Source organism: Oncorhynchus mykiss, chromosome 13 (genome assembly GCF_013265735.2).
Source record: "Oncorhynchus mykiss isolate Arlee chromosome 13, USDA_OmykA_1.1, whole genome shotgun sequence".
NCBI lineage: Eukaryota > Metazoa > Chordata > Actinopteri > Salmoniformes > Salmonidae > Oncorhynchus > Oncorhynchus mykiss.
Window position 1 is genome coordinate 6,158,352 of NC_048577.1, and position 27,797 is coordinate 6,186,148.

At 42.2% G+C, this 27,797-nt stretch overlaps 2 protein-coding genes and 1 long non-coding RNA gene across 3 annotated transcripts in view; 1 reads left to right on the forward strand and 2 right to left on the reverse strand.

Annotated features, from left to right (window-relative positions):
- Positions 1–9,124, reverse strand: part of LOC110512959 (basement membrane-specific heparan sulfate proteoglycan core protein) — a 15,279-nt gene extending 6,155 nt beyond the window's left edge. The window contains exons 1-3 of the mRNA XM_036939989.1: positions 8,954–9,124; positions 2,290–2,436; positions 1,947–2,081 (exon numbers count right to left, since the gene is read on the reverse strand). Coding sequence (XP_036795884.1) covers positions 1,947–2,081; positions 2,290–2,436; positions 8,954–9,002 — 331 coding nt within the window. The 5' untranslated portion in view covers positions 9,003–9,124. The remainder of the gene's footprint in view (positions 1–1,946; positions 2,082–2,289; positions 2,437–8,953) is intronic.
- Positions 9,125–15,492: 6,368 nt separating this feature from the next.
- LOC118938167 lies at positions 15,493–18,654 on the reverse strand. The gene is made up of 3 exons (XR_005035424.1): positions 18,421–18,654; positions 16,564–16,675; positions 15,493–15,710 (listed from the first exon to the last, which is right to left on the reverse strand). It is a non-coding gene; the product is annotated as an uncharacterized LOC118938167 (long non-coding RNA).
- Positions 18,655–22,018: 3,364 nt separating this feature from the next.
- LOC110513590 (NACHT, LRR and PYD domains-containing protein 1b allele 3-like) lies at positions 22,019–27,024 on the forward strand. The gene is made up of 8 exons (XM_021593371.2): positions 22,019–22,290; positions 23,384–23,539; positions 23,630–23,688; positions 23,807–24,021; positions 24,596–24,849; positions 25,083–25,217; positions 25,335–25,482; positions 25,739–27,024. Exons 1-8 carry the CDS (start codon positions 22,222–22,224, stop codon positions 25,939–25,941), a joined length of 1,239 nt encoding a protein of 412 aa, XP_021449046.1. The 5' UTR covers positions 22,019–22,221; the 3' UTR covers positions 25,942–27,024.
- The last annotated feature ends 773 nt before the right edge of the window (positions 27,025–27,797 follow it).

Genomic DNA, 27,797 nt, shown 5'->3' on the forward strand with positions numbered 1-27,797 from the left:
TATACACCCTTCTCCATCCTACCCTGACACTACATGTCAACTACTATAACTACAGCCCTCCTGATTCCTCTCACTATACACCCTTCTCCATCCTACCCTGGCACTACATGTCAACTACTATAACTACAGCCCTCCTGATTCCTCTCACTATACACCCTTCTCCATCCTACCCTGGCACTACATGTCAACTACTATAACTACAGCCCTCCTGATTCCTCTCACTATACACCCTTCTCCATCCTACCCTGACACTACATGTCAACTACTATAACTACAGCCCTTCTGATTCCTCTCACTATACACCCTTCTCCATCCTACCCTGGCACTACATGTCAACTACTATAACTACAGCCCTCCTGATTCCTCTCACTATACACCCTTCTCCATCCTACCCTGACCCTACATGTCAACTACTATAACTACAGCCCTCCTGATACGTCTCACTATACACCCTTCTCCATCCTACCCTGACACTACATGTCAACTACTATAACTACAGCCCTCCTGATTCCTCTCACTATACACCCTTCTCCATCCTACCCTGACACTACATGTCAACTACTATAACTACAGCCCTCCTGATTCCTCTCACTATACACCCTTCTCCATCCTACCCTGACACTACATGTCAACTACTATAACTACAGCCCTCCTGATTCCTCTCACTATACACCCTTCTCCATCCTACCCTGGCACTACATGTCAACTACTATAACTACAGCCCTCCTGATTCCTCTCACTATACACCCTTCTCCATCCTACCCTGGCACTACATGTCAACTACTATAACTACAGCCCTCCTGATTCCTCTCACTATACACCCTTCTCCATCCTACCCTGACACTACATGTCAACTACTATAACTACAGCCCTTCTGATTCCTCTCACTATACACCCTTCTCCATCCTACCCTGGCACTACATGTCAACTACTATAACTACAGCCCTCCTGATTCCTCTCACTATACACCCTTCTCCATCCTACCCTGACACTACATGTCAACTACTATAACTACAGCCCTCCTGATTCCTCTCAATATACACCCTTCTCCATCCTACCCTGACACTACATGTCAACTACTATAACTACAGCCCTCCTGATTCCTCTCACTATACACCCTTCTCCATCCTACCCTGACACTACATGTCAACTACTATAACTACAGCCCTCCTGATTCCTCTCACTATACACCCTTCTCCATCCTACCCTGACACTACATGTCAACTACTATAACTACAGCCCTCCTGATTCCTCTCACTATACACCCTTCTCCATCCTACCCTGACCCTACATGTCAACTACTATAACTACAGCCCTCCTGATTCCTCTCAATATACACCCTTCTCCATCCTACCCTGACACTACATGTCAACTACTATAACTACAGCCCTCCTGATTCCTCTCACTATACACCCTTCTCCATCCTACCCAGACACTACATGTCAACTACTATAACTACAGCCCTCCTGATACGTCTCACTATACACCCTTCTCCATCCTACCCTGACACTACATGTCAACTACTATAACTACAGCCCTCCTGATTCCTCTCACTATACACCCATCTCCATCCTACCCTGACACTACATGTCAACTACTATAACTACAGCCCTCCTGATTCCTTTCACTATACACCCTTTCCCATCCTACCCTGACACTACATGTCAACTACTATAACTACAGCCCTCCTGATTCCTCTCACTATACACCCATCTCCATCCTACCCTTACCCATGATCCTCTCCATCACCACCCATCCATCCTCACTCCTAGAGCGCTATCTCTGGGGCTCTTCTCCCCTCAGCCCTGTCCCTCCCTGGAGCTCTATCTCTGGGCCTCTTCTCCCCTCAGCCCTGTCTCTCCCTGGAGCTCTATCTCTGGGCCTCTTCTCCCCTCAGCCCTGTCCTTCCCTGGAGCTCTCTCTCTAGGTTAGGGATGGTCACTCACGTTTGATGGTCAATGAGGCCATCATGGTGCTTCGGCCCGCAGAGTTAGTAGCCACGCAACGGTACTGTCCCTGGTTACCGTTCCTGGTGTTAGCGATGGTGAGCACGGAACCATCCGGGCCAATCTTCACGTTATCTAAGGTCAGAGTAGATAGGACCGGTTAGAACGAGTTAGAACCATCTAACCACTTATGACCGGTTAGGACCAGTTAAAACCAGTTCAATCATCACATTTTTATAAACTGTCCATTTAACATTGTGTCACAGCTATTGTGTAGTTGAGTACCATTCAAGGGCTGTGTGTGTCTGTCTGCCTGTGTGCATATGTGTGGTCAGAGCCCCACCTGCCAGTGGATGGTTGTTGGTTCTCTTCCACTCCAGACGGACGGGCTGTGACCCACTAACCACCCGGCAGCGAAAACTGACCGACTCCCCCTGCCGGACCCCTGCTGACCTGGGCTCAACTGACACTACTGGGGCCTGGGCACATACTGGATAGGAGGGAGAGATAAGTAAGTAACACACACACTGCCATGCACTCTATAGGTGTCCCCCAGGGCTCAGATCTAGGCCCTGGCGTGACAAACAACACCCTGGCGTGACCCTGGACAACACCCTGTCGTGACCATGGACAACACCCTGGCGTGACCCTGGACAACACCCTGGCGTGACCCTGGACAACACCCTGGCATGACCCTGGACAACACCCTGGCGTGACCCTGGACAACACCCTGTCGTGACCCTGGACAACACCCTGGCGTGACCTTGGACAACACCCTGGCGTGACCCTGGACAACACTCTGTCGTTCTCTGCAAACATCAAAGCAGTGACTTGCTCCTGCAGGTTCATGCTCTACAACATCTGCAGAGTACGACCTTTCCTCACACAGGAAGTGGCGCAGGTCCAACTCCAGGGACTTGTTCTCTCCCGTCTGGACTACTGCAACTCATTGTTAGCTGGGCTCCCTGCTTGTGCCATCAAACCCCTGCAACTTACCCAGAATGCTGCAGCCCGCCTGGTTCAACCTTCCCATGTTCTCCCACATCACCCCGCTCCTCTGCCTTCTAGTCTAAGCTCGCATCCAAAACAAGACCATGGTACTTGCCTATGGAGCAGCAAGAGGATCTGTCCCTCCCTACCTTCAGGCTATGCTTAAACCCAAGATCTCTGTTCTGCCACCTCTGGTCTCCCACTCAGCCCATTCCAAGCTATTCTCTGTCCTGGTACCCCAATGGTGGAACCAGCTTCCCCCTGAAGCTAGGACAGCATCTTCTGAAAACATCTGAAACTCTACCTCTTCGAACAGTATCTTAAATAATCACACAGCACCCCCCCCCCCCCCCTCCCCCCACTAGCTCTGACTCTGCTGATAGCTTCTTAATTGAAGAAAATGTCATGACTATGTCTGTGATATTTTGTTGTCCTACCTAACCAGGTAGGCCATTTGAGAACAAGTTCTCTTTTACAACTGCGACCTGCCCAAGATAAAGCAAAGCAGTGCGACAAAAACAACATCACAGAGTTACACATGGAATAAACAATCATGCAGTCAATAACACAATAGAAAAGTGTACGCACAGTGTGTGCAAATGTAGGAGAGTAGAGATGTAGGCAATAAATAGGCCATAGAAGCAAAATAATTACAATTTAGTATTAACACAGGAGTGACAGATGTGCAGATGATGATGTGCAAGTAGAGATACTGGGGTGCAAAAGAGGAAGAGGGTAAGTAATAATATGGGGATGAGGTAGTTGGGTGTACTATTTACAGATTGACTTTGTACAGGTACAGTGATCGGTAAGCTGCTCTGACAGCTGATGCTTAAATTTAGAGAGGGAGATATAAGACAGTGATTTTTGCAATTCGTTCCAGTCATTGGCAGCAGAGAACTGGAAGGAAAGGCGGCCAAAGGAAGTGTTGGCTTTGGGGGTGACCAGTGCAATATAACTGCTGGAGCGTGTGCTACGGGTGAGTGTTGCTATGGTGACCATTGAGCTGAGATAAGGCTTGGCTGTACCTAGCAAAGACTCATAGATGAATTGGAGCCAATGGGTTTGGCGACGAATATGTAGTGAGAGCCAGCCAACGAGAGCATACAGGTCGCAGTGGTGAGTAGTATATGGGGCTTTGGGGACAAAACGGATGGCACTGTGATAGACTACATTCCCTTTGCTGAATAGTGTTGGAGGCTATTTTATAAATGACATCGCCGAAGTCAAGTATCGGTAGGATAATCAGTTTTACGAGGGTATGTTTGGCAGCATGAGTAAAGGAGGCTTTGTTACAAAATAGGATGCTGATTCTAGATTTAATTTTGGATTGGAGATGCTTAATGTGAGTCTGGAAGGAGAGTTTGCAGTCTAACCAGACACCTAGGTATTTGTAGTTAGTCCACATATTCTAGGTCAGAATCGTCCAGAGTAGTGATGCTAGTCGGGTGGGAGGGTGCGGACAGCAATCGGTTGAAGAACATGCACAGTTGGAGGCCACGGAAGCAGTGTTGTATGACGTTGAAGCTCGTTTAGAGGTTTGTTAACACGTTGTCCAAAGAAGGGCCAGATGTATACAGAATGGTGTCGTCTGCGTTGAGATGGATCTGAGAATCACCAGCAGCTAGAGCAACATCATTGATATATACAGAAAAAAGAGTCGGCCCAAGAATTGAACCCTGTGGCACCCCCATAGAGACAACAGGCCCTCCGATTTGACACACTGAACTCTATCAGAGAAGTAGTTGGTGAACCAGGCGAGGCAATCATTTGAGAAGCCAAGGCTATTGAGTCTGCCGATAAGAATGCGGTGATTGACAGAGTCGAAAGCCTTGGCCAGGTCGATTAAGACAGCTGCACAGTAATGTCTCTTATCGATTGCGGTTATGATATCGTTTAGGACCTTGAGCATGGCTGAGGTGCACGCATGACCATCTCGGAAACCAGATTGCATAGAGGAGAAGGTACGTTGGGATTCTAAATGGTCGGTAATCTGTTTGTTAACTTGGCTTTCGAAGATTTTAGAAAGGCAGGGCAGGATGGATATACAGTGGGGCAAAAAAGTATTTAGTCAGCCACCAATTGTGCAAGTTCTCCCACTTAAAAAGATGAGAGAGGCCTGTACATTTCATCATAGGTATACTTCAACTATGACAGACAAAATGAGAAGAAAAAAAATCCAGAAAATCACAATGTAGGATTTTTAATTTTTTATTTGCAAATTATGGTGGAAAATAAATATTTGGTCAATAACAAAAGTTTATCTCAATACTTTGTTATATACCCTTTGTTGGCAATGACAGAGGTCAAACGTTTTCTGTAAGTCTTCACAAGGTTTTCATACACTGTTGCTGGTATTTTGGCCCATTCCTCCATGTAGATCTCCTCTAGAGCAGTGATGTTTTTGGGCTGTTGCTGGGCAACACGGACTTTCAACTCCCTCCAAAGATTTTCTATGGGATTGAGATCTGGAGACTGGCTAGGCCACTCCAGGACCTTGAAATGCTTCTTACGAAGCCACTCCTTCATTGCTCGGGCGGTGTGTTTGGGATCATTGTCATGCTGAAAGACCCAGCCACATTTCATCTTCAATGCCCTTGCTGATGAAAGGAGGTTTTCACTCAAAATCTCACAATACATGGCCCCATTCATTCTTTCCTTTACACGGATCAGTCGTCCTGGTCCCTTTGCAGAAAAACAGCCCCAAAGCATGATGTTTCCACCCCCATGCTTCACAGTAGGCATGGTGTTCTTTGGATGCAACTCAGCATTCTTTGTCCTCCAAACACGACGAGTTGAGTTTTTACCAAAAAGTTATATTTTGGTTTCATCTGACCATATGACATTCTTCCAATCTTCTTCTGGATCATCCAAATGCTCTCTAGCAAACTTCAGACAGGCCTGGACATGTACTGGCTTAAGCAGGGGGACACGTCTGGCACTGCAGGATTTGAGTCCCTGGCGGCGTAGTGTGTTACTGATGGTAGGTGTTTGTTACTTTGGTCCCAGCTCTCTGCAGGTCATTCACTAGGTCCCCCCGTGTGGTTCTGGGATTTTTGCTCACCGTTCTTGTGATCATTTTGACCCCACAGGGTGAAATCTTGCATGGAGCCCCAGATCGAGAGAGATTATCAGTGGTCTTGTATGTCTTCCATTTCCTAATAATTGCTCCCACAGTTGATTTCTTCAAACCAAGCTGCTTACATATTGCAGATTCAGTCTTCCCAGCCTGGTGCAGGTCTACAATTTTGTTTCTGGTGTCCTTTGACAGCTCTTTGGTCTTGGCCACAGTGGAGTTTGGAGTGTGACTGTTTGAGGTTGTGGACAGGTGACTTTTATGCTGATAACAAGTTCAAACAGGTGCCATTAATACAGGTAACGAGTGGAGGACAGAGGAGACTCTTAAAGAAGAAGTTACAGGTCTGTGAGAGCCAGAAATCTTGCTTGGATGGAAATTTCAGGATATTTGATGGCCTTCCTAAGCCAGGATTCAGACACGACTAGGACATACGGGTTGGCAGAGTATGCTAAAGCAGTGAGTAAAACAAACCTAGGGAGGAGGCTTCTAATGTTAACATGCATGAAACCAAAGCTTTTACGGTTACAGAATTCAACAAATGAGAGCACCTGGGGAGTGATGCTGGGGGCTGCAGGGCCTGGGTTAATTTCTACATCACCAGAGGAAAAGAGGAGGAGTGGGATAAGGGTAGGATAAGATTTCTGGGCAATTCAAGGAATAATGTACAGACAAGGGTATGGTAGGATGTGAGTACAGTGGAGGTAAACCTAGGCAGTGAGTGACGATGAGAGAGGTTTTGTCTCTAGAGGCACCATTTAAGCGACGATGAGAGAGGTTTGTGAGGTGAGGTCACCGCATGTGTGGAACAAAGGGGCTAGCCAAGGCATATTGAGCTGGGCTGGAGGCTCTACAGTGAAATAAGACAATCACTAACCAAAACAGCAGTAGACAAGGTATATTGACATTAGGGAGTGGCATGTGTTGCAGAGTAATCATAGGGTCCAGTGAGCAGCCAGGCGAGCTGGAGACACAACGATTCAGACAGCTAGCAGACCAGGGCTAGCAGGCTAGCAGATGGGCCTCAGGGGGACGTCGCAATGGAAGAGCCTATTGAAACCCCCTTGGACGGTCACGTCAGCAGACCAGGCGTGATGGATCGGCAGGGCTCCGTTTCGGCAGCGAAGTGTCCAGGCCAATTAGCAAAAGAGGTATTGAAGCCCAGGAATTGTGTGATGGATCTCTTCGGCTAGCCGGAACATGGGTCTAGCTCAAGGCTAGCTCCAGGCTAACTGGTGCTTTCTTCAGGACAGAGACGTTAGCAGCTAGCTAGCTGCGATGATCCGGTGTAAAGGTTCAGAGCTTGCGGTAGGAGTCTGGAGATGTGGTAGAGAAAAGCAGTCCGATATGCTCTGGGTTGACATCACGCTGTGCAGACCGAGGCTGGCTGATGCCTGGGTTAACGGTGATGATCGCTAGCAGTGGCTAACTGACTACTAGCTAGTAGCTAGTTAGCTGGCTAGCTTCTGATGGGGGTTCCGGTTCTAAAGTATAAAAATAGCAGATCCATACCACATTGGGTGAGGCGGGATGCAGGAGAGTATGTTCAGTCCGTAGATGGATATTGAGATTAAAAATATTTGTAAAAATATACAAAGAAAACGATATATACGACAGGACAAGACAAAGACAAAACAGACGTCCGACTGCTACGCCATCTTGGAATGCATGAATGCTAGCTATCTTCAGGCGAATGCTCTGTCAGGCACTCTGCTAAATGACTCAATGTAAAATGTAAAAATGAGGAGAGATAGGTTAGTAAGACACACACAAAGACACACTGTAGGAGAGATAGGTTAGTAACACACACACACACACATATAACACAAACACACACTGTAGGAGAGAAGAGACAAGGTTATAGCACACACACACACACAGAGAGAGAGAGAGACACGCACACACACACACACACGCACACACACACACACGCACACACACACACACACACACACACACACGCACACACACAGAAATAAACACTAAGAGAGACACACACTAGTTATTGACATCCTCCGATGCAAGAGAGAGTTCAGGGTTCCACCCAAAGGGGGAGTTCAATGAGTTGACACACACTCACTCACACAAGCACGTACACACACTCACTCACACTCACACTCATACACAAGCACGTACACACACTCACTCACACTCACACACAAGCACGTACACACACTCACTCACACTCACACTCATACACAAGCACGTACACACACACACACTCACACGCTATTCTTGCATATACAGGATTCACATATAGAGAGTAATATAGACCATGTCCACATTGAATGGTATGCATCTAAAGGCATGCAGGCACGCACGTACACTCACACACCAAACACACATACACACACCAAACACACACACAGGGGCAGACTGTGAGCTTTCAGTCTGGTCTGTGGGGAGAACAGCAAACAAATGCCCCCCCAGAGCAAACATCCAATCAGAGACAACATGCAGCTCAGGTCTGGATAGGACCATGACTCAGCAAGACTAGACCACATGATATTAACACGGTATTATAAATTCACATCTACAGTAAAAAAAAGGAAATGTATCACCATGCATTTACATTTCTGAGAAACATTTTATTTATTTAGATTAAGAATTCTAAACCATCGCAACATTAGTTTATTAGTTTATTCATAATCCCAAAACTTATTTTTAGAAAGTAGAAAGTTTAAAGCAGTTTAGAGCTATAATAATATCTACTTAAAAGGGATAGTGCAGCAATTTAAAATATGTAGATATTTATATCCTGGCCTTGTCTATAGACTGCTTTCAAGATTGGGAAACAAAAATTAAAAATAAAAAAATCTCGGAACTATCCCCGGAAAGGATTTAATAACATGTTCTGCATTGTAGTGTTGAGAGAAGCAGCTTGTAGTTTAATAACATGTTCTGCATTGTAATGTAGAGAGAAGCAGCAGTAGTAGTTTACCTGTCCAGAGTAGAGAGCAGAGGAGCAGTGCTGTTGTGGAGGAATCCATGTTGCATAGAGCAAAGATATCCCTCTCTCCTGTCCTACAACCTCTCTGCCTCTCTCCTGTCCTACAACCTCTCAACCTCTCTATCTCTCTCTCTGCCGCTCTCTCTCTCCTGTCCTACAACCTCTCTCTCTCTCTGCCTCTCTCTCTCTCTCTGCCTCTCGCTCTCTCTCTCTGCCTCTCGCTCTCTCTCTCTCTCTCTCTCTCTCTCTCTCTCTGCCCCTCTGTCTCTCTCTCTCTCTCTTTCTCTCTCTCTGCCTCTCTCTCTGCCTCTCTCTCTCTGTCTCTCTATCTCTCTATCTCTCTGCCTCTCGCTCTCCTGTCCTACAACCTCTCTCTCGCTCTCTTTCTCTCTCTCTCTCTCTCTCTCTCTGCCTCTCTCTCTCTCTCTGTCTCTGTCTCTCTCTCTCTCTCTGTCTGTCTTCAGTCTTCTGCAGTGTGTTGTCTCGCAGTCTCTCTTTCTCTCCTCCCCCTCTCTCCCTCCTTACTTATTTGTGTGTTCAGCTTACCCAGATAGGCAGGCAGACAGACAGTTAGACAGACTGGCAGTCAGTTGCAGGATATTTGCTCAGAAACAGAGAAGAAATGTCTGCCCCCCCCCCCCCCCCCCCCCCCCCACAACATAGAACCAGCATAGAAAAATCATCCTAGAACCAGACAATAAATGTCATTCTAGAACCAGACAATAAATGTCATTCTAGAACCAGGCCATGAATATCATTCTAAAACTAGCTCATGAATATCATCCTAGAACCAGCCCAAAAATATAATCCTGAACCAGCCCATAAATATAATCCTGAACCAGCCCATGATTATCATCGTAAAACCAGCCAAGAAATATCATTCTAGAACCAGCCCATAAATATAATTCTAAAACCAGCTCATGATTATCATCCTAGAACCAGCCCATAAATATAATCCTGATCCAACGCATGATTACCATCCTAGAACCAGCCAAGAAATATCATCCTAGAACCAGCCCATAAATATAATTCTAAAACCAGCTCATGATTATCATCCTAGAACCAGCCCATAAATATAATCCTGATCCAACGCATGATTATCATCCTAGAACCAGCCAAGAAATATCATCCTAAAACCAGCTCATAAATATAATCCTAGAACCAGCCCAGAAATATCATCCCAGAACCAGCCCAGAAATATCATCCTAGAACCAGCCCGTAAATATTACCTTAGATCCAGCCCATAAATATCATCCTAGAACTAGCCCAGCAATATCATTCTAGAACCAGCCCAGAAATATCATTCTAGAACCAACCCAGAAATATCTTCCTAGAACCAGCCTAGAAGTGTCATCCTAGAACCAGTCCATAAATATCATTCTAGGACCAGCCCATAAATATCATTCTAAAACCAGCCCATGAACATCATCCTAGAACCAGCCCAGAAATATCATCCTAGAACCAACCCAGAAATATCACCCTTTAACCAGCACAGAAATGTCATTCTAGAGATTGCCAATAAATATCACCCTAGAACCAGCCCAGAAATGTCATCCTACAACCAGCCCATAAATGTCACCCTAGAACCAGCCCAGAAATGTCATCCTAGAACCATCCCAAAAATGTCATCCTAGAACCAGCCCAGAAACATCATCCTAGAACCAGCCCAGAAATGTCATCCTAGAACCAGCCCAGAAACATCATCCTAGAACCAACCCAGAAATGTCATCCTAGAACCAGCCCAGAAATGTCATCCTAGAACCAGCCCAGAAATGTCATCCTAGAACCAGCCCAGAAATGTCATCCTAGAACCAGCCCAGAAATGTCATCCTAGAACCAGCCCAGAAATGTCATCCTAGAACCAGCCCAGAAATGTCATCCTAGAACCAGCCCAGAAATGTCATCCTAGAACCAGCCCAGAAATGTCATCCTAGAACCAGCCCAGAAATGTCATCCTAGAACCAGCCCAGAAATGTCATCCTAGAACCAGCCCAGAAACATCATCCTAGAACCAGCCCAGAAATGTCATCCTAGAACCAGCCCAGAAATGTCATCCTAGAACCAGCCCAGAAATGTCATCTTAAAACCAGCCCAGAAATGTCATCTTAAAACCAGCCCTGCTGTTTGATATATACTCAGAAAGGTCACATTATAATGTACTGGATTGTTACTTTATTATGAATTAATAACATATATTTGTAAGTATTCTTCATATGTTAAATTAATTCAATAACCCCACTTAAGGAGTCTGAATTTTGTATCATTACAAATACAACCTGTGAGTCAACTGGAAACATAAAGAACAAGATTATATCAGCGATGTTGTATCGACTTCATCGCTAGTTAAGAAGGGCTTCTCTCTCACGCACCTATTTTGTTTTGCTGTCAGTTTGTCCACCAGAGGGTGATGTACTACTAGAGACCTCTAGGGAGAGAAGCCTCTGACTGCAGTGTGCAGTTCGGGGCCGGGCTCAATGTGGGCGGAGTCAGAAGTTGGGGCCGACCTCAATGTGGGCGGAGTCAAATACGTTTAACCCGAACCCTTCCCATCTCCTTCAAGGTCACCCAAGTTGAGGTTCACGTCGAAGGTATCAACGCCAATGAAAGCGAATCTTAATCAAGCCTAACCTACATAGATAAAACTATAAACCACGGAAGTAAGTGAGACTGTCATTATGCATAATGTACTTTGTAATATTCACGTTATACCAGTGCAGTGGTATATTTTTATATGACCAACTACCGCACCAATGTTAGCATAGCATTAATTAGAACCCATTTGCACGTGAGCTAGCTAATTGCTCACAATGAGGGAATCTTATTTGGACAAATTTGAGCAGTACGCCCAGGTTTACATGTACAGTTATGTAATCGATTTGATCGTTGATTTTCTGTGTTTCTTCAATGTATGCCTTGTTGTGTTTGGCTGGCTCTAAATGTGTATCGTTGATGCCGACAGCCGACTATGTTGCACATAGTGAGTCTACACAGCCTACACATAGTATATACAATAATGAAATCCCCTGGTCCCAAAATGCATGACAAGTCAAGAAAAGTCATTGTAACTTGTCCAAACAAGTTAACTTGTTATGGCTGCAATCATAGTTCAATAACAATAATAATAACAACAATAATACTATCAGAGAACTATCAGAGAACTACAACATGTAACAGTACTACTATCAGAGAACTACAACATGTAACAGTACTACTATCAGAGAACTACAACATGTAACAGTACTACTATCAGAGAACTACAACATGTAACAGTGCTACTATCAGAGAACTACAACATGTAACAGTACTACTATCAGAGAACTACAACATGTAACAGTACTACTATCAGAGAACTACAACATGTACTAGTACTACTATCAGAGAACTACAACATGTAACAGTACTACTATCAGAGAACTACAACATGTAACAGTACTACTATCAGAGAACTACAACATGTAACAGTACTACAACATGTACCAGTAATACTATCAGAGAACTACAACATGTAACAGTAATACTATCAGAGAACTACAACATGTAACAGTACTACTACATGTAACAGTACTACTATCAGAGAACTACAACATGTAACAGTAATACTATCAGAAAACTACAACATGTAACAGTACTACAACATGTACCAGTACTACTATCAGAGAACTACAACATGTAACAGTACTACTACATGTAACAGTACTACTATCAGAGAACTACAACATGTAACAGTACTACTATCAGAGAACTACAACATGTAACAGTACTACTATCAGAGAACTACAACATGTAACAGTACTACTATCAGAGAACTACAACATGTAACAGTACTACTATCAGAGAACTACAACATGTAACAGTAATACTATCAGAAAACTACAACATGTAACAGTACTACAACATGTACCAGTACTACTATCAGAGAACTACAACATGTAACAGTACTACTACATGTAACAGTACTACTATCAGAGAACTACAACATGTAACAGTACTACTATCAGAGAACTACAACATGTAACAGTACTACTATCAGAGAACTACAACATGTAACAGTACTACTATCAGAGAACTACAACATGTACCAGTACTACTATCAGAGAACTACAACATGTACCAGTACTACTATCAGAGAACTACAACATGTACCAGTACTACTATCAGAGAACTACAACATGTACCAGTACTACTATCAGAGAACTACAACATGTACCAGTACTACTATCAGAGAACTACAACATGTAACAGTACTACTATCAGAGAACTACAACATGTACCAGTACTACTATCAGAGAACTACAACATGTACCAGTACTACTATCAGAGAACTACAACATGTAACAGTACTACTACATGTAACAGTACTACTATCAGAGAACTACAACATGTAACAGTACTACTACATGTAACAGTACTACTATCAGAGAACTACAACATGTAACAGTACTACTATCAGAGAACTACAACATGTAACAGTAATACTATCAGAAAACTACAACATGTAACAGTACTACAACATGTACCAGTACTACTATCAGAGAACTACAACATGTAACAGTACTACTATCAGAGAACTACAACATGTACCAGTACTACTATCAGATAACTACAACATGTACCAGTACTACTATCAGAGAACTACAACATGTAACAGTACTACTACATGTAACAGTACTACTATCAGAGAACTACAACATGTAACAGTACTACTACATGTAACAGTACTACTATCAGAGAACTACAACATGTAACAGTACTACTATCAGAGAACTACAACATGTAACAGTAATACTATCAGAAAACTACAACATGTAACAGTACTACTACATGTAACAGTACTACTATCAGAGAACTACAACATGTAACAGTACTACTATCAGAGAACTACAACATGTAACAGTAATACTATCAGAAAACTACAACATGTAACAGTACTACAACATGTACCAGTACTACTATCAGAGAACTACAACATGTACCAGTACTACTATCAGAGAACTACAACATGTACCAGTACTACTATCAGAGAAGAACAACATGTAACAGTACTACTACATGTAACAGTACTACTATCAGAGAACTACAACATGTAACAGTACTACTACATGTAACAGTACTACTATCAGAGAACTACAACATGTAACAGTAATACTATCAGAAAACTACAACATGTAACAGTACTACAACATGTACCAGTACTACTATCAGAGAACTACAACATGTAACAGTACTACTACATGTAACAGTACTACTATCAGAGAACTACAACATGTAACAGTACTACTATCAGAGAACTACAACATGTACCAGTACTACTATCAGAGAACTACAACATGTACCAGTACTACTATCAGAGAACTACAACATGTACCAGTACTACTATCAGAGAACTACAACATGTACCAGTACTACTATCAGAGAACTACAACATGTACCAGTACTACTATCAGAGAACTACAACATGTACCAGTACTACTATCAGAGAACTACAACATGTACCAGTACTACTATCAGAGAACTACAACAGGTACCAGCACTACTATAAGAGAACTACAACATGTAACAGTACTACTATCAGAGAACTACAACATGTACCAGTACTACTATCAGAGAACTACAACATGTACCAGTACTACTATCAGAGAACTACAACATGTAACAGTACTACTACATGTAACAGTACTACTATCAGAGAACTACAACATGTAACAGTACTACTACATGTACCAGTACTACTATCAGAGAACTACAACATGTAACAGTACTACTATCAGAGAACTACAACATGTACCAGTACTACTATCAGAGAACTACAACATGTACCAGTACTACTATCAGAGAACTACAACATGTAACAGTACTACTACATGTAACAGTACTACTATCAGAGAACTACAACATGTAACAGTACTACTACATGTAACAGTACTACTATCAGAGAACTACAACATGTAACAGTACTACTATCAGAGAACTACAACATGTAACAGTACTACTATCAGAGAACTACAACATGTACCAGTACTACTATCAGAGAACTACAACATGTAACAGTGCTACTATCAGAGAACTACAACATGTAACAGTGCTACTATCAGAGAACTACAACATGTAACAGTACTACAACATGTAACAATAATACTATCAGAGAACTACAACATGTAACAGTACTACTATCAGAGAACTACAACATGTAACAGTGCTACTATCAGAGAACTACAACATGTACCAGTACTACTATCAGAGAACTACAACATGTACCAGTACTACTATCAGAGAACTACAACATGTAACAGTACTACTATCAGAGAACTACAACATGAACTAGCTCTGCTGCTCCTGGTCTGACTTCATCTGATTTGATCTCTGAATGTCTGTTACCTGGCAGCCAGACAAGTCTGTTCCATACAAGTTCATCACCTTCCTTTTCTTTCAGAAGCAGATCAACTTCTTTAACTATAGTTTATAAGAACAACTGAAAGTAGTTGTTTTCATAGGAATCACATTTCACAAACACTGCTTCCTGAAGTCAAGAGACCTTTGTAGTCAGTGAAATTAAAAGTGAGAATGAAATGAAAAGTTACATAGGAATATAAAAAATTGTTATTCAAAAATATCCCAGATTTGCGTTTGGTTGTATTCGATGTCCATCTGCAGAATAAGTGGAGAGGGTGTATTCTTGCTTCGGGGTTAGTTTACACTGAGAAGTTGTTTGAATTTCTCTAATTCCATCCCTTTCAATCACCTCCCGCACCTTGAAAGGACCAACAATAAACAGGTTAGTTGTGCTTCAAAATGACTTTTTAAAATATGTAATTTATATGGTTAAAAAAATACATGAAGTTTGAGAATAAAGCAATAAGATGAAAAAGGTCAACAGATGGAATTCAGTCTAACTTGCTACTTGTTCCTTGCTACTCTCCATAATGGTTTGATTACATGTTTAGCCGTTATGCTAGCATTACATTCCCCATTGTGTGTTTGATTACATGTTTAGCCGTTATGCTAGCATTACATTCCCCATTGTGTGTTTGATTACATGTTTAGCCGTTATGCTAGCATTACATTCCCCATTGTGTGTTTGATTACATGTTTAGCCGTTATGCTAGCATTACATTTCCCATTGTGTGTTTGATTGAATTCCAGCCAGATAGAAGTGGTTTCCTCTACATTGCACAAGCCATCTATGTGGTTATGCTCCAGCTGTTGCAAGAGTGTGCTTGCATGTTAGGTCTGAGTCAAACTGAAACTAGATAAAGAGAAGTTACCACTGTCTGGTGTTGACATTTTGTGTCACAGTGGACAATGCTAATGAATTCAGAGAAACTACTGTACTAGGTTGCCTTATAAGGTAACTTCAGCTTTTTGATACACACATACATTGATGTAGGTGATCACACCACTAGGGAGTGACCACATGTATATAATCAGCTGTGCCCTTAGGTGGGCTGCAGAACTTACTCTGAAACATACAAGCTGTGTTTCCATTGTTAACTTCTGTCTGCAGTTGCATTAAATAAAGGTGTGATTGGTTTACTTAAAGATGATATTGGTGAAATCAGCAGTCAAACACTAAGCCAATGATTGACAAGGAACAAGGAACCTACCGAGACAGAATCCAGTGATGTATATTATGACATGTGTGTCTGTTGTGTCAAGAGGAGGGATAAACTCAGTCATCAGTCACATGGGCTACAGACAGGAAGTCACATCCACCACCTGGGAAAGAAAGAGAACATTTAGAGATTTCTCAGATATACAATGTAACATTTGGCTTAGTGACGCCATTTCATAGTTGTAAACTGGTTTTCTAGTTCTATACGGTGCATTCAGAAACTGTTCAGAACCCTTGACTTTATCAACATTTTGTTACGTTACAGCCTTAGTCTAAAATTAATATAATAACAATTTGACCTCATCAATCTACAAATAATACCCCATAATGACAAAGCAAAACAGGTTTTAGAAGTTTTCTGACCCTTTGCTATGAGACTCGAAATTTTGCTCAGGTGCATCCCGTTTCTATTGATCATCCTTGAGATGTTTCTACAACTTGATTGGAGTCGACCTATGCTAAATTCAATTGATTGCACATGATTGGAAAGGCACACACCTGTCTATATAAGGTCTGAATGTTGACAGTGCATTTCAGAGCAAAAACCAGCCATGAGGTTGAAGGAATTATCCCTAGAGCGCAGAGACAGGATTGGAGATACAGGATTGGTCCCCAGATCTGTCGAGGCACAAATCTGGGGAAGGGTACCAAAAAATGTATGCAGCATAGAAGGTCCCCAAAAACACAGTGGCTTCCATCATTCTTAAATGGAAGAAGGTTAGAACCACCAAGACTCTTCCTAGAGCTGGCCGCCTGGCCAAACTGAGCAATCAGGGGAGAAGGGCCTTGGTCAGGGAGGTGACCAAGAACCTGAAGGTCACACTGAAAGAGCTCCAGAGTTCCTCTGTGGAGATGGGAGAACCTTCCAGAAGGACAACCATCTCTGCAGCACAGGCCTTTATGGTAGAGTGGTCAGACGGAAGCCACACCACAGTAAAAGGCACATGACAGCCCGTTTGGAGTTTGCCAAAAGACTCCTAAAGGACAGACCATGAGAAACAAGATTCCCTGGCCTAATAAAACAAAGATTGAACTCTTTGGCCTGAATGCCAAGCGTCACGGCTGGAGGAAACCTGGCACCATACCTATGGTGAAGCAGGGTGGTGGCAGAATCATGATGTGGGGATGTTTTTCAGGGGCAGGGACTGGGAGACTTGTCAGGATCAAGGGAAAGATGAATGGAGCAAAGTACAGAGAGATCCTTGATGAAAACCTGCTCCAGAGCACTCAGGACGTCAGATTGGGGTGAAGGTTCTCCTTCCAACAGGACAATGACCCTAAGCACACAGCTAAGATAACACAGGAGTGGCTTCAGTCTCTGAATGTCCTTGAGTGGCCCATCTCTGGAGAGACCTGAAAGTAGCTGTGCAGCGACTCTCCCCATCCAACCTGACAGAACTTGAGAGGATCTGCAGAGAAGAATGGGAGAAGCTCCGTAAATGCAGGTGTGCCAAGCTTGTAGTGTCATACCTAAGAAGACTCAAGGCTGTAATCGCTGCCAAAGGTCTGTCAACAAAGCACTGACCAAAGGGTCTGAAAACATATGTAAATGTGTTATTTCACTTGTTTATGTTTAATACAGTTGCAAAATATTCTAAAAACCTATTTTTGCTTTGTCATTATGGCTTACTGTGTTTAGATTGATGAGGGAAAAAATCAATTTAATCCATTTTAGAATAGGACTGTAACTAAAAAGTCAAGGGGTCTGAATACTTTCAGAATACACTGAACTACAATTGAAATGAAAATGAAGACAATGTAGCATATTTGAAGAGTAATCTTTTTTAGAGCGGTTTTGAAATTGAAATGACTCTTTCACTCCTGAATGTTTCTTGATATGAATACTTACCAGATTGCATCTGACAGTGTGGGAGGTGTAGTTGACTGACAGACCCCTTAAGGCATCTAAACATGAACAGGGGTCCTGCAGGTCTCTTGCTTCTCTGGGATAGAAGCCTCCTGTCCCAGGGGACTGTCCTATAGAGCACCTCTCCTTCTCCCTCCATCCTAAACACCAGGCCTGTTATACTGCACTGGAACAGACCTGCACCTCCAATAAATATATGTTACCGGTAAGTAAACATATATAATATATATTACCGGTAAGTTCCCATGATCCAAGATGTCTGGAGTAAATTAATTTTAAAGATCCTAAAATGTCAAAACAACAGCTTTTAAACTAACAGTTTGGAGAAGTGAATAGAGAATAGAACTGCTACAGTGCACTGTAGTTATGTTTCGGTTTCCCTACCCCATATCTGTGCTTTTACACAATCATGTCTCGGAGCTCTACGGTCAATTCCTGCCATAGCAAAGGGTCGGAATACTTATGTAAATAAGGCATTTTTGGTTTTTATTTTTGATACATTTGCAAACATTTCCAAAAACCTGTTATGCTTTGTCATTATAGATATTGTGTGTAGATTGATGAGGGGGAAAGTATTTAATCCATTTTAGAATAAGGCTGTAACGTAACAAAATGTGGAAAAAGTCAAGGGGTCTGAATACTTTCTGAATACACTGTAATTACCTGTTATGACTGTTTCTATTTTATTTCTCTGCATTGTTGGGAGGAGCCGTTAGTTAGCATTTCCCTGTTAGTCTATACTTGTTGTTGACCAAGCATGTGACAAATAACATTTCATTTGAATCGTTTTCAGACACCAATACCTTTTAGCATCTTCAAACTGAACGTTGTCATGTTTTAAAGAAGCCTCGGTAAGGCCAATTTTAGCAACCTTAACCCGACCACTAGCGACCTTGTCAAGGTGGTCGGAACTCTTAGCATAACGGTTTTGGCTTGACAGTCGCTGGACCCAAATGGGAGTACCGCATAGGTTTTTAAAATAAGAATATTACCGAAAAATGCTTTATGATCATAGTTCATACCCCATCGTAACCCATCGTAACCCCATCGTAACCCAAAAGACAAGCGGATTTTACCACATCGTTTCAAAAGAATGTAATTGTAAACAAACACCATAAAGCCTCCAACACATACGACGTTGAACTCATGGATGGTTAGTCGTTGCATCCAGCTCTCTGTTTATGAATGTGAGTGTTTACATTTCTCCACCCTGTTTAACAAAACAGAGGTGCGGTAACTGCTTTGTGGTTGTAGTTTGAACGTCAGATTGGCCATCGAAGCTCGACTCCATGAACTAAAACTGGTAGGACCTAGAAGAGTCCTCTAGCTCGAAGCTCAACTCCATGAACTAAAACTGGTAGGACCTAGAGGAGTCCTCTAGCTCGAAGCTCAACTCCATGAACTAAAACTGGTAGGACCTAGAGGAGTCCTCTAGCTTTAAGCTCAACTCCATGAACTAAAACTGGTAGGACCTAGAGGAGTCCTCTAGCTTTAAGCTCAACTCCATGAACTAAAACTGCAAGGACCTAGAGGAGTCCTCTAGCTCAGCTGGTAGAGCATGGTGCTTAGTGCTTACAATGCCATGATGGGGCCCAGGACCGAGTTGGGGAAACCCAGTCTTAACACTCTGCTGCAGACAACAATACATTATTAACACTCTGATGACACCCAGTGGACCAAAACACAGGACCAGCACCACTACTAACAATGAAAACAGTACCAGCACCACTACTAACATAATGAAAACAGTACCAGCACCACTACTAACATAATGAAAACAGTACCAGCACCACTACTAACATAATGAAAACAGTACCAGCACCACTACTAACATAATGAAAACAGTACCAGCACCACTACTAACATAATGAAAACAGTACCAGCACCACTACTAACATAATGAAAACAGAACCAGCACCACTACTAACATAATAAAAACAGAACCAGCACCACTAAAAACATAATGAAAACAGTCTGAAGACATGGGCTATTCCGTTCCTATTTTACAGATATGCCTAATATGAACAAAACGTCACAATCCCTAGCAGGCCTACGGTCAGTTATGTCAATAGCCAAAGTGTAATAACAGGTTATAACACATCACCCCTAGTGCTCTACGTGTGGTAATTTGGCAGTTCAACTGTAGTTCTGTTTTTCTATTATAATTACATTGCATAAAAACAACTTGTTTGGACACTGGTTGATAGCAGTTATTCACGATAATTCCTGTTTAATGTCTGTTAACAGTTCCATTGGATGTGTCCTGCAACCAGGCAATTCATTAACTAATTTCCCTTGGGGGGGGGGGGGGGGGGGGGGGGGGGGGGGGGGGGGAATCTTAGTCGGAAATGGAGGCGAGTAGTGCGGACGAATTGGAGGAAATGGAGAAAAAGTTGGTGAAGCAACAGCTGAATGAGAACAATATGGGTGTCAGTTGCGATGGTATGGAGCGGATGAGGGTCAAGGACAGGAACGGTCTGTAGTGGAAAGACAGGAAGAAGAGAGATGATACAGAAAGCAGTGGAGCGTCTAGTAAAGAAAGAAGAAGAAGAGAGATGATACAGAAAGCAGTGGAGCGTCTAGTGAAGAAAGCATAAAGAGGGCCGAGGTAGGAAGCAAGAGCAGTGATGTGTTGGAGTGGAAAGTGGTGATGGTGTTAGATGAGACCACAGGGCCTCACTTACACCTTATCTGACTAACTAATGCTGAAAAATAGATTGAGTTGTAGAGAATCAAAGGACCATGAATGTAATAATAAATCGGTAGTCACCACTACAGAATATCCAGTCAGAACAAGGATGAGATGGATGTCAAAGGCTTTGAAGGTTTTCCTGGGAAATGTACGTATAGGATTCCTTAGTTTCAATGTTAGAGAATTGGTCCCATATGCACTGCAGTGTTTTAAATACCAAAGAATGGGACATGTAGCTGCTCAGTGTAAAGAAAAGATGTGCCAAGTGTGGAGAAGAACATGATGACGGTGGATGTGGAAGCAATGTGAAGGTTAAGTGCTGTAATTGTGGGGGAGAACACAGTGGATGCCAGGTACAGAGAGAGGATAGAGAGGCTCAGAGATACAGGATCAGTCATGATGTATCATATGCAGAGGCTGTAAAACAGATTGGTAGAACTACAGTGAGGACTGGTGGAGCTGACATGGATGTATCTGTAGTAAGTAGACCTACTGTCAGACTGATGGAGCTGACATGGATGTACCTGTAGTAAGTAGACCTACTGTCAGACTGATGGAGCTGACATGGATGTATCTGTAGTAAGTGGACCTACTGTCAGACTGATGGAGCTGACATGGATGTATATGTAGTAAGTGGACCTACTGTCTGTCGGGTCTTGTGTTTCTGCTGGTCCTGGCATGGTTTGGAGGTCTGTTCAGAAATATTGTGCTCATAAATGGACACTTTCATAATGAATAAAGTTGACTTCATAGTTTTTATCAATACAACTCTGGATGTGGAAAGCAGAAATGACAGGTTGAAGGTTATTGTGAACATGGAAAAATATATATTGGTGGTAACAAACCGTTGTTGACATGCTGAACAATCCTAAAGCAGGAGTTTTAAAGATAAAGCTTAATAGGGTTGGGGGGAGGGTGTGGTGGAAGTTAAGGATTTATTTGGTTTTGAATTGTTTATTCGTGGTAGTACAGAATTGGTCAGATATTGATTGTATCCAGGACAGGAGTTGGCGGCTCTTTAAACGTTTGTTTGCGGAGCGCCATGAAGAAGAAGAAAACGTCGCCAACAACACAACGTCAATACCGGAAATATGACACGAACAAAGAGGAGATCAACACGAGACTCAGTCGTATTGATTGTGCTGTGGACAAACTACGCGGTGAGTTGATGCCTATTCCGCAGCTAGTTAGCTAGATTAATTGATCAAACCACTTTGTATGCGTTGTTCGTTGGCAACCTTGAACTTTAAGAAGTTTTTGGAACAGATTCCTGTTGGAACGTTCCACAGTAGAACGTTGAACCAGTAACCGGAAGGTTGCTATATCGAATCCCCGACCTGATAACGTAAAAATCTGTCGTTCTGCCCCTGAACAAGGCAGTTAACCCGCTGTTCCTAGGCCGTCGTTGTAAATAAGAATGTGTATTTAACTGACTTGCATAGTTAAATAAAGGTCATTTAAAAAATATAAATTCATTTTCGTAGGAAATACTACAATCTTTACTGGTCTCTCTATCTAATTTACACACACACACACAGTAGATTGCAGTGTTTGCAGAGAATATCTACAATATATGATCTACTATATGTTCCTTGCTCAAAATTGACTTTAGACATGGCCCATAATCTTTCTAGAACCCAAGGTAAAAGAAGAAGATGGTCCTACAGATGTAGGATCTTAATTTGATCACTCATTTGTTGCAAAGAATTTGACTACACAGCAGGAAATGCAAACTTGTAATGTATTGGAGTTTAAAGTTCTCTGAAGTTTGTATTTTCCACTTGATTTGCCCTAATAAAAAATGTATCAACCCCTAAAAAACTGTCAGTTAATTATAATACACAATGTGCTACCAAGGGGCGCAGCGGTCTAAGGCACTGCATCTCAGTGCTAGAGGCGTCACTACAGTCCCATGTTCGATTTCCAGGCTGTATCACAACTGGCTGTAATTGGAGTCCAATAGGGCTGCGTACAATTGGTCCAGCGTCGTCCGGGTTTGGTCGGGGTGGGGCGTCATTGTAAATAGGAATTTGTTCTTAACTTATTTGCCTAGTTAAATGAAAAATAGTTCACATTTCCTGTTGCTGCAGGATTATTTTCCTGCTGAAGCAAACATGGCTCAAATTAAGATCCTACATCTGTATTTAATACAAAGACCACTTTAAACCAGTAACTAACAACATTTGATGTTTACACTATTTTTTTTGTGCAAATTCTCCTCTCCTGGATCCCAATGATCCCTTTGTTGGACAGGCCTTCACCTTGCCATCATCGACTAATGGGACAATGGAAGAAGAGAGCCAGGACTGTGTCAGAGTGTCTGACAGCTCAGCTGAGGCCATGGAGGAGTTAAGCATCACAGAATGTAGAGTAGTGGACCAGAGCCTGTGTATTACTGATCCTCCCATGGTAAGACCCTCACTGGAAATAAATACAAGTTGACTATGTTTCTATTACATCTCTTCATAATCTTTCAAATCTATTGTTTTTCAATTTTAGAGGTCTCTTGAAAACTTTGAACCAGAAATCTACAATCATGAGGGCAAGGGAGCATACAGGTAACTCAGTATTATTTACCTGTTTTCTCATCAATAGTTTGTAGGACAATGCCTCATTTTTCAAGTCATGTTCAGGGAATGTAATTAAAATGTCATTCTTCACCATTGTTTCCTTTAGGTTCCAGTGCCCCAGTGCAGGTCTGTTCCAGTGCAGTATAACAGGCCTGGTGTTCAGGATGGAGGGAGAAGGAGAGGTGCTCTATAGGACAGTCCACTGGGACATGAGGCTTCTTTCCCAGAATGGAAAGAGGCCTGCAGGACCCCTGTTCAACATCGACTGTCCTCAGAAGTCTGTCTGTCAACTACACCTCCCACACTGTCAGATTCATTCTGGTGAGTATTTTCATGAGTGAAAGATGTTCAACTGACCAGAACAAGATTGTAAATTAATTTGTTCATTGCCTCATTTGTCATTGCTGTTGTAGTACATCAGAGAAAGCTCAATGTTCTCTTTTGGGAGATTCTCAATTGCACAAAAGTCTGCCTAGAAAGAGTAGTAATAATTACTAATAAAAAAATGCCGATTGCCTTCTGCAGAAGAGGGTGCTCAGGTCTATCCTCCCGCGGAAGAGGGTGCTCAGGTCTATCCTCCCGCGGAAGAGTTACGAAATCAGCCCTTTAAAACAGCTGTTTTCTCATAAGATAAAAAAATGCGTACCTTTGAAAACAAATGGAGAAGTAGCATATTATCTATGAAACATCCAGCACAACTAACTAAATGTAATTTGGGATTCCACCCCTGTAAATTTAATTTGTGTGACTCGCTAGTGGAGAAGGAGTTTCATTTCATACAAGCGCATTTGTTTCCACATTCCTTCTTCAATTACCTTTGACCTTTTTCAGAAGGAGGTGAGGAGAGGATGCGAGGAATTGAGGAAATCCAATTGAGTTTCTGTTTCTTTCCTAGATGGTGGATGTGACTTCCTGTCTGTAGCCCATGTGACTGATGACAACGTGGAGTTTCTCCCTCCCCATGAGACAACAGACACACATGTCATAATAAACATCACTGGATCCTCTGCTTATGGTGATGTCACAGATGATGATGCTCCCATCTCTCCTATCCAGGGGCTTTTGTTGTTGTTCTACCAACCGTTTCTCTCTGAAGAGCGGTCCATCCTGAATGTGTTGTTGCTTCCCAGAAATGTTGTGATCAGGGAGGTAAGCATAACTAAGATTTCAAATCCCACTTCTATCTGTCAGGAATTCCATCAGGCTGGCAGTGTCAAACAACATAGAAAAATAACATTCTCTCTGTGCCACAAGAACACATGTTCATATACTTGTTGACACCAAACCAGAATCAAGTATTAATAATTCTGACAAAGGGCTTGAGTTTGCACCACATGTGTATTTGATTGAAGCAACATTTCTGTCCATTGTTGATTCTCAAGGTGCAGGAGGAGAGGAAGAGGAGGAATGGAGACAAAGAAACCTTTGTTGAAACAAATCCTCACTGCAATCTAACCCCGAAGAAAGCATACATCCTCTCCACAGATATTACAGATGGATATAGGATCAGCCCAACAGTAATTCATATCTATAAGTCATAAAGAGATTACAACTTTAGATTTTTCTCTGTGACCTCAGTATCTTCACACTTCATGTAAGATCGTAGATTCTGACTCTGGCTTTTTCTGTTCCAGACAGCAGAATTTCTGGATTTCCAGTCCTATGAAAACTACTTCCCCACATTTCAGTTGTTCTTGCTGACTGTTGTTAAAGAGTTTGATCTCCTTTTGAAAGAAAATGGCTGCACTGAAAATCAATGGGAGAGACGTGTCTGGCTTCCAGGTAACAGAAATGTTGAGCTAAACTCAAATGAACTCTGACATGTGGTGTAGGTGGAAGTAGCATTAGGAATAGAAGTAGAGGTGTTGCTGTTATTGAATTATGATGAAATGTTCTCATCAGGATTTCTAGTTCTATTAGTCTCCTCCCTGATGGCCACCTCATCACAAACAATGATAATATGAGGAAATCCCATTTGAAAAAAACAAGTTCTTCTAATGGTTCTGTGTTGTAAAATGTGTTATGTGTACACCTGCAGCTCCTGTCCAGGTCCAACCCCACGGGCCTGTGGCACCAGTACCAGCAGCTTCTGCCGAGGCTCATGGCCCTGCAGTTCCTATCCAGCTTCAGGCAGTTCCAACTCTGCATCAGCCTGCACCTCAGCCAGCAGGCCCCGCCCAGGTCCAGCCTCATGGGCCTGCAGCTCCTACTGCTGTTCATCCATCTGTCCGTGAAGATTAACCAGACTTGAGATAATCAAATCAGCGGCTTCCAAATAAACATTTAATGAAAAGTATCTTAAAGGAGCAATCTGTGATTTAGTAGAGCTTGGAATTTCCAGGGACCTCACAATACAATACTTCAGTGCCGATACGATATGTATTGCGACAAAAATATAAATGCAACATGGAAAATGTTGGTAACATGTTTCATGAGCTAAAACAAAAGAACATCACACATTTGTTTACGTCCCTGTTAGTGAGCATTTCTCGTTTGACAAGGTAATCCATCCATGTGACAGGTTTGGCTTATCAAGAAGCTGATTAAACAGCATCATTACACAGGTGCACCTTGTGCTGGGGACAAAAGGCTACTCTAAAATGTGCAGTTTTGACACACATTACAGATGTCAAGTTTTGTGGGTGCGTGCAAGTGGTCTGCTGACCGCAGGAATGTCCAACAGCATTTTATGATTGTTTCTCGGCCATAAGCTAACTCCAAAGTCGTTTTAGAGAATTTGGCAGTACATCCAACCGGCCTCACAATCGCTGACGAAGTGTAACCATGCCAGCCCAGGGCCTCTACATCCGGTTTCATCGTCTGAGACCAGCCATCCGGACAGCTGAGGAAACTGATGAGCATTTTTGTCTGTAATCGAGCCTTTTTGTAGGAAAAAACTCATTCTGATTGGCTGGGCATGGCTCCCCAGTGGGTGGGCCTATGCCCACCCATGGCTGCGCCCCTGCCCAATAGTGAAATCTATAGATTAGAGACTAAATAATTAATTTCAGTTGACTGATTTCCTAATATGATATCAGATATTTTATACACCAGTTTTGTGCTCAATAAAGAATTTGGGAATTGACTCCCATTCAACTCATGAGATTAAATTTAAATTGGCCACACCACAGGATGTAGAATCTGAATGAGTGACAGGAAGTGTAATTTTATTTATTTAATATTTGAAACGTACAATATGTGAAGCTGCTCAATAACTACAGTCCAACAGATTCCCATTCAGAGCGACACACAGAAGCATCCAGGGTCAATACCCTGCTCAAGGGCATGTTGACCGATCTACCACCAGGCCAAGAAACGTGGAAGTATCATTTAATTCAGTGTAATTCAAATACATTTCACTCAGTCACAGAACATGAGTTTCATTGAATCTGACAGGTCACACTTCCAGAAACCAAAGAATACATCACTTTTCTCTGGAAACAATGTTCATTATACTCTGTTAACCTTACTGCTTAGAATAAATCATATTTCCACCAAACATTTCATTTGTTTGGCTTTGTCTTGAAGGCTTTAGGGTAAATTTGTGCATTAGACTAATGCATTGTGGGAAATGTATTTCCCCCATATTGAACAACATTTAAGTGATTAATGAAATATAACTACAGGTTTTGTTTTCCTTGATTTCATTCATTTGAAGAGTTTGTCCTGAAAATCAATTGTTTCATCAATATTTTATATGCATGTTAACATGTTTGGTATTTTATTTACAAGATGTATATTTGTATAGACTACAACTATAGAATCGAATAGGCATTTGAATATTACTGAATTCAACTCTATTTCCTTGAATTGCAATTCGGTATCCTGCTTATTAATTCAAATTCATGAATTGAATTTATGAGACATTCTAAATTCAATTCTGAATTGACCACAAGTCTGTTATACACTACAGTACATATTTCCCTGAGTGAAATGACTCCCTGACATTCAGGCTGATTAAAGCTGGAATCTTTAATGGTTAAACAGCCACGTCCATTTGAGATATTACAAACAAGCTACTGTAAACAACAACGTTTTCCCCTTGAACGTCCTTTTATGCACAATAGAGGAGCACAATATTCACTTTAATGATTTTT

Excerpts from the sequence above, each read along its gene's own strand:
- LOC110513590 (XM_021593371.2), top strand. The coding sequence starts at position 22,222 with ATGACACGAACAAAGAGGAGATCAACACGAGACTCAGTCGTATTGATT. Across the intron at positions 25,218-25,334 it reads GATATAGGATCAGCCCAACA|ACAGCAGAATTTCTGGATTT; the intron begins GTAATTCATATC and ends TTTCTGTTCCAG. Across the intron at positions 25,483-25,738 it reads GAGACGTGTCTGGCTTCCAG|CTCCTGTCCAGGTCCAACCC; the intron begins GTAACAGAAATG and ends GTACACCTGCAG.